General features: G+C 42.9%; 1 protein-coding gene across 1 annotated transcript in view; it reads right to left on the bottom strand.

The window, feature by feature from the left end:
- fam83fb (family with sequence similarity 83 member Fb) overlaps window positions 1-7,656 on the bottom strand; it is a 16,818-nt gene extending 9,162 nt beyond the window's left edge. The window contains exon 1 of the mRNA XM_050044628.1: window positions 7,060-7,656. Coding sequence (XP_049900585.1) covers window positions 7,060-7,542 — 483 coding nt within the window. The 5' untranslated portion in view covers window positions 7,543-7,656. The remainder of the gene's footprint in view (window positions 1-7,059) is intronic.
- Window positions 7,657-7,911: the final 255 nt, after the last annotated feature.

Genomic DNA, 7,911 nt, shown 5'->3' with positions numbered 1-7,911 from the left:
ACCCGAATAAAGGCGATTAATCTGATCTCCCGTGTAAACCCTCATTCAGAATGAATATTTCTCATGTAAACTACCTGGAAAAACTTTAATTCCGAATGATTTCATTCAGATTTATTTCATTCTGAATGAGAAGCCATCATGAAACCGCACCCATTATTGGTCACATATGAGGTGTTTCAAGTCCGATCTGTTCAAACTATTGTCAGATATGGGTCCCTTCAAACATGAATGTGAACAGTCAAGGCATAATGATCAGATCTGGGGAAATAGTAGGAATTGAGCATCAAGCCCTGTAGGTGAAAGTAGGCTGCACGGTGGAACAGCGGTTAGCATTGTCACCTCACAGCAAGAGGGTTCCTAGTTCGAACCCAGGGTGGGGGATTAGACCTCGGGGTGGGGGAGCCCTTCTGTGCTGGGTCTGCATGTTCTGCCTGTGTCAGCGTGGGTTTTCTCCGGGTACTCCAGCTTCCTCCCACAATACAAATTTAACTTAAAGTTGGTGACTCTAAATAGGTGTAGGTGTGAATGTGAGCATGAATGGTTGTCTGTCTCTATGTGTCAGCCCTGCGATAGTCTGGCAACCTGTCTAGGGTGTACCCCGCCTCTTGCCCGATGTCAGTTGGGATAGGCTCCAGGCCCCCTGTGACCCCTAATAGGATAAGTCGTTACAGAAAATGAAATTAAAGTAGCCTTAGTATGTAGACTCAGGTGTTTTTCGAACAGACAGGTAATGGAAAGTGTTGTTCTCAGTCTTACGAACTTTATAGGTAAAATTAAGAGTCAAAGCCACAGTGCTCAGACAGAAGCTGCATTTTGGGTCCATACAATAATAATAATATACTGTGGAATACAGATGTGCAGGATAAAAGATTACAAGGGAAAAAAAGGGAGAGGTTGTCCTCTCAGACATGCAGGGACATGTTCAGTCCAGGCAGAGAATAAAGGTTTGGAAATGTGTGTTATTCAACTGTTCCACTGTTCCCTTACAAAGCAAAGTCACTGGGAAAAAAAGAAAGTATCTCTTTAAATTTGCAACAAATGTTTCTCTGTCGGGCAGAAAAAGGCCTGTTGTTTCCACTCAGTGTCTCATTGAGGAAAAATGCTGAGTGAACTTGTGGGGGTAACAACAGAGGAACAAGCTTTTACCAAATAAAGGAATTCCTAAGAGCCAGCAGTTGGGTATGTGGGGAGACGTGTGGACAGTGGACTCAGTGCGAGTCAAATCAGAAACCAAAACAAGAACAACCAATGAGGACAGATTTATTATCTGCGTGCAAAGATGATTATGTTGGTGCCAGGAGAACTGGTTGCTCAACATGTGTTATCTCGAGCATGTGTGTGTTTGTTATTGCTCTAAAGAAGCTCATTGTCTTTCTTGATAAGTGACAACAAAGCTGGTAGCTTTCTTACATTCCACAGATGCACATCAAACTAATCTGCCTACCTATTTACATAACTTTTTGTTTATCTCATAACTCTGGGGAACACCCAAAAAGATAATACTTCCTGGTTTTACAGGAAAATATTACAAAGAGGAAATGAACTAGCAAACAAAACACTGAGCTGACGTATACCTGCTGTATGCCCAACATGACGAGGTAATAACTGGAAGGAAGGAAGAAACCAGGAAGGAAGGTGGATATGTACAGACTAATGTTCATACTGTGAATCACTATTTTAATCAAAAGCATACAAGCAGGGAGAAAATCAGTCTTTCAAGGGGCAGAGATCTTGTTTCACCACTTGTAATGCTTCTGGTTTAGTAGCTTTAAAACCAGGAAGAAGAGAAAGAAGGAAGGAAGGTGAGTAAAATAAGTGAGAAAAAGTAAGCACACAAGAAAAGAGGTGTGGGAGGGAGGGAAAGAGAAGAAAGACAGGGGATTTCTATGGAAAATTAAATGGAAATCCATAGATGAGTCACTTAATAACGCCAATCAAAATCAAACAGACATAAAAACCCTGAGTGAGTATTTGACACACGCGTCTGTCGTCTTCTTTGACCCAGTTTTTAGGAGGCACAGGGGTGAGCCGAGCAGAGCATGTCACTGTGTTGCTGTGAGCAGGCGGAACAGATGACTCAGCGGAGCTCCAGCAGTCTATGAGTAAACATTACAATGGGCAGCTCAAATACACAGACCCACTTCAGGCTCTCAGTCTGTGTGTGAGGAGGTATTAATCACTGACACAGTCAATCACCCCGCCTTTTATTCACTTGCATAAGAGGATGTGCCCTTTGTTTTATAGGACATGCCAAAAAGTCACTGGTTGCAGCTGGAATGTGAACATTTGCTGGTGTGTTAGTTGCCTATAAAAGTGAACTTACTGTATTTTATTTTTGGCCCACTGGTCAGACAGAAGAAAAATTGATGGTTTAATTTGTCACATTTAACGCGTCCATGTCCACATACTTTTGGCCATGGAGTGTGGCACTACTGCAACAGAAACTGACCACCAAATTTGCTGAACATGTCATAAATACCATTATAAAACATAATATATTTTGTGTTTGCCACCTGTTCAGTTGATGTACAGTATACTTTGCTCAAATGTCCTTATTTGTTTGCCATTATTTGGTGACTTTGGTGTCAACAAAACCCATTGTACCATCTCTCGCTCCACCCACACATCAGATTATTGCTGCCTCAACAGCATCTTAAAGGGACAGTGAATTTTTTGATGTGGGATTATACGAGGTACTTATCCATAGTCAGTGTATTACTTAGAGTCAGTTTGGTGAAGCAGACAGAAGTAGTAACACGGAAGCTAAGGAATGTACTGTTTACACACATTTTAGTCACTTAAAAGTAATCAATAACATCAATGTGTGCGCAATATTGAGAGTATTTTCACTGCTTTACCTTGCCACAGATAGCACTTTCTGACGGGGAAGCCATTAACAGCTTCAGTTGCCCATCTCTTGTAAAAGCCACCAGACTCCATTGACAAAAACAGTAATTTTAGACACTGACCACCTGAGCTGCAGGTCCACTGCTGCCTCGATAAGTTAGTTTGTTTGCGTTATTGTGCAACTTTGGGGAATCCGAACTCACTGTACTAAACACCAAAGTCACCTAGGCAGCGACAGACCAGCAGCTCCAGCGTTCAGCAATGTTAAAGGATAACTTCGGTATTTTTCAACCTGGGTCCTATTTCCCCATGTGTATGTGTGTGTATGATTCATAGGTACAGCTCGTTTTAAAATTGGTTCAGTATTGAGGGAGGTTGATGCAGCCGGCAGCTGCGAGGTAGAAATGGGGGCAAATGCGTCCCATATAAGTTTGTGCATTAAAAGTGCTTTTTTTCGCCACTGACCGGTTCAGATCGCCAGTGCTATCTCTGTAAATGGCATACTAAGCGTTTCCCTGACCCTTCACTGCCTCCCAGCTGTGACGTCATCTCGCAAGAGCTTTGCTTGCAGTAAATGTGCGTCTCTGAGACAATTCTAGGTATCAGTATTACATAGGGCCGTAACGGTACATGTATTTGTGTCGAACCGTTCGGTATGCGACTTTCGGTTCGGCACGACCCTGTACCGAATTATTGGGCGCAGGATATTGTTTGATTTTATTTTGTTTTATTTTAATTCTGTTTTTGCGAGCCGAACCATTTAAAATATCTAGTTCCCCGACGGACATAATTGAGTGACGGACCGAGTCCCGTAAATCTCCGCTTTCACTTTGTGCAGCGCATTCTCGCATTTTGACAACATGGCAAGTGAGCCTGACGAACCTGAAGACCCACCCGCAAACCTTAAGTCCTCCGTTTGGGAACACTTTGGTTTCAGGGTAAAATACGAAGATGGAAATAAACAAGTGGACAAGACAAAAGCAGTGTGCCGACACTGCAGAACAGCGGTCGGGTATGTACTTGGAAACACGTCTAACATGCTAACGCATCTAAAGCGACACCACCCGAGTTTGAACGTTAACCGGCACGACTAGAAAAAGCAATCTGGTGCAAACTACGATATCGTCGTCGTTTAAAAAGAGAGCGTTTCCCTGACCATCACGCTAAAGAAATAATCAACGCCACTGGAGTTGAGTAAAATTGTTTAAACTGCACTTTAGATATAAGCATGTTTTGTTTACTGCACTTTAACAAAGTGGGAAAGCTAAGTAAGTTCCTAGTAAAACTGAATCTGAGCAGGCTTTAAAGCTGACCAGCTGCACTATACTTTTTATTTTAATTGAGTAAAACTGTTAAAGCAGAAATGTATATTTATATTTTTCATTCAAAAAATGTGTTAAAAAAACAGCAGGATTTTATTTTTCACCTTTATATTTCTATTTGCATTCAAACAATGTGAAAAAGCAGGATTTTATATATATTTGTTTCATTCAAAAATTATGTAAAAAGAGTCAGCTGCTGTGGTGGTATGTTTTAATAAGGTTACCAATAAGTAAAAGATATTCAATAGTTGTCTATTTTTTTCATTACTGTACCGAAAAAAACCGAACCGTGACTTGTGTACAGAGGTACGTACTGAACCGAGATTTTTGTGTACCGTTACACCCCTAGTATTACATGCATAAAGACATATTAGTTATACTTACTTGATGGATAGTTGACCATTTGGTCCCTGTGGTTTTGGCCGCCTCCTCCAATTTATTTTGGGCACATGAAAAAAGGTATCCAGCACTGCCCTGTTGATCAGAGGGGGGGAAATCCTCTAACGTAGTTACACAGCGTTTGGTAGTTTCTGTATCATCCCAGGACACATCGAGACCATGAATATTGGGCAACAGGTCCCACTCGTTGCAACACAGACATTCTTCCTCTGTGGGCATGGAGTCACAGCAACCACAGGAGCACCACCAGTCCTCAGAGATTCACGTTCGTGCAGCCGCTGCTTCACCCTCGTCTGCTCATTGGCCCTCTCTCTTTATCCTCGTCTGCTCATTGGCCCTCTCTCTTTATCCTTGTCTGCTCATTGGCCCTCTCTCTTTATCCTCGTCTGCTCTTCAATTTGTAGGAGCTCCTCATCCGTATACTCGGGCTCAAATAACTACGGGCGGCCATCGTAATAAAAGGGCTCATCTTCATTCTCAAAATCGGGTAAATATGCAGCCATGATACCGATGCAGTAAAACTCTCAACTGTACTCCGGGACAACCAGCGCCACTCTGAGCGGCGCTCAGCATGGCTCCTCTGTTTCCTTCCGGCAACAAGCAAAGCTCTCACGAGATGACGTCACACACAGCCCAGAGAAAAAATTACTGTTTTTCTCAATGGAGTCTGGCTTGGATGGGAGCGACATAAAAGCTTCAGTTCTCCATCACATACATATAGATAAATAAATAAATATGCTTTTTTCCCTTCTTTTTTATTTAGTCGGTACTTTTAGTAGGTGGCGAAAATACGTTTTTTGCCTGCCCCATCTATAGCAGTACATTGCTTAGCTTCCATGCTGGGATCCAGCCTGCTTCTCCAAATTAGAAGTATGCCGACTGACATCTGCTGTAAATAACGTTCTGACTATGAATAAATACCTCATACAACCCCACTTCAAAAGATCTGAACTGTCCCTTTAATGTTCCCAGACATTGACTACATATCCATGTTATACCTGTAGGAATACTGACAGTGGTGTGCATGTGTGTTATAAATGGGCCAGTGGAAACTACAGGATTTCAAGCAGGTAATAAAAGCCTAACTTCCTGTAAATGCTGCTGAGTCATTACTTCAGTCGTCTTCATACTTTTGACCTCATTTATTACACTGTATTCTTGCTCTGTACCAGTTAGCCTCACACATACCTGAGATTGATTTTGTATTGTTGTGTAGCTGTAAGACTATAGCCTGGTTCCAGACCATAGACCCCGCCCACTCAACTGAGTAGGCTTGCATCTCTGGTCTGGCATACTGCAATGAATTTGCGATTTATCTTGTCCAAACGATGGACGGACCAATGAACGCCGGGGGTCTAGCAATTACCCAATCAGCGCCATGCTAATGGCGACCGCTGCAGATCCTATAGACCACATTAACGATGCTATCGAGGTATTTCGCCACTACTCGCGTTAATGGAGGACCAAATTAAGGAAGCTGCTAAACTGGATTTAACGGCGATGCAGCTGGGCGTGCACGACGACGGAGACATTTTAAACGGGCAATGCTCGCTTGTTTTCGGCACCCCCGAGGCATGGATACTAATGACGTCAGATTCTGGGTGAGTCGTTGATCTCTACTGATTGGTTAGGGAAAAATCAAATTCCCTCCCCCTTGTAAATCGCCTTCAATGGAAGCCATGACACTCAGGCTAGTGAGACTAGCCTTTATTGAACTTCATTTTCCCATAAACCATATTACAGGGCACAGGGATGAGGAGGGGCTGTGACACCAACCAGGTGTTTACATTGATTCATATGTAGATAGGAATGTAGTTATCTGTATGTAGATTTGTTTGTATGAATGTACATGGGTAGATGACTAAATTTATATTTTGTTATGAATAGTTCATTGCATATCATACGATTGAAAGAAAACTCAATATATTCGTTGTTAATTGGTTTATGAAGTCGTGTGTGTGTGTGTGTGTGTGTGTGTGTGTGTGTGTGTGTATTAAGAATTTTTTTTTTTTGTATGAGATAATTAAGGGTCTGTGTATACAGGTGTGTAAAAAGTGGTAATTTGTATGTTCGGGATTGTAAATATTTAGATGTGGGTGCGTACATGAGTCGCTCTTACATACTGACAAGCTGAGGATTTCTATAAGTGAGTTATTGATCATTTTAATTACTGAATAAAGGGGTAGGATTAGATAAGTTCATACTTCTTCCTGCTCCTTTTCATACATGTAATTTGATGGAATTTGGAGATGGAATTTATTATGTATTTATTATGATACTGATATGTTTTCAACTACTGTTTTTGTTGTCATTTACATGGTCAAAATAAAGACATGAATAAATCACCTGTTATAACACGTGGTCGTTAAAAAGTTGGACTGTACCAAGCCTTTACAAAGGCTCTGTAATAACGTCTTCATAATACAAATAATATTAATGACATGAACAGTATGACAGTAATGATGTCCTCTTATCTCTCATGCCCCCTCACCTTAGTGGCCTCCTGGATGAGGCGCCTCACCACCTCCTTGATGTGAGGTCCGTTTCCTTTGGGCGGGTGTGTGTGCACGGCCACCCGGGTCACCCCTTTGAACAACCCCCCGCTGGGCCAGCCGATGTCCAGCGGCGGCACCTCGGTGTCCGACATCTGGGGCCAATAGGTAGAATGGACCCCTGAATCCGCGTCCGTGCCGCCGGCTACCGGCTCCGACCCGGCCGGCGGCGCTTTGCTGCTGCTGTCATCCCCCGAGTCGTACTGTTTGAAGGTGCTCAGCAACAGTTTGACTTCTCTGGCCGATAAAAAGTCCTTCATGTTGTCCTCTTTGAGTCTCATCTTGAAGGCGCCGTCGCCGTTCTTCAGCAGCTCCTCGATGGCAGCGCGCTGCTCCTCGCTGTAGTAGAACTCCGGTTTGGTCTCCGGGACTTTGACTCCTATGTGGCCGTCTTCCATGCACATGAGCTGGGATTCGGCCATGGCTGAGGCGGCGGTTCCGGCTCCTGCAGCTCAGAAACCCTCTCACACCCTGTGGGAATGACTGATGACACCTTTGTGACGCCTGACAGGTTAAATAAGGCTGGGAAAGTTTTCTTACCTGGACGGATAGGAGAGAGGTGGGGCTCGCGGAAAACCCATGCTGCCTTCAAGTGCAAACGGAATAAAGAGTACTAGAGTATAGGCACGCCAAACAAACTGGCAAAGTGTAAAATTGAGTTTGGATTCAATCACAAACAGTCAGTAAACAACATCAAAATGTTGTGTTTATGTTTGACAGCAACTACTAATGTGTGTTTTTACATCATATATGTTTGATTTTTGACACCATATATAGCCTACATGTATAAC

This window comes from Epinephelus moara, chromosome 5 (genome assembly GCF_006386435.1).
Source record: "Epinephelus moara isolate mb chromosome 5, YSFRI_EMoa_1.0, whole genome shotgun sequence".
Classification (NCBI taxonomy): Eukaryota; Metazoa; Chordata; class Actinopteri; order Perciformes; family Serranidae; genus Epinephelus; species Epinephelus moara.
This window is presented reverse-complemented; position numbering and strand designations above follow the sequence as displayed.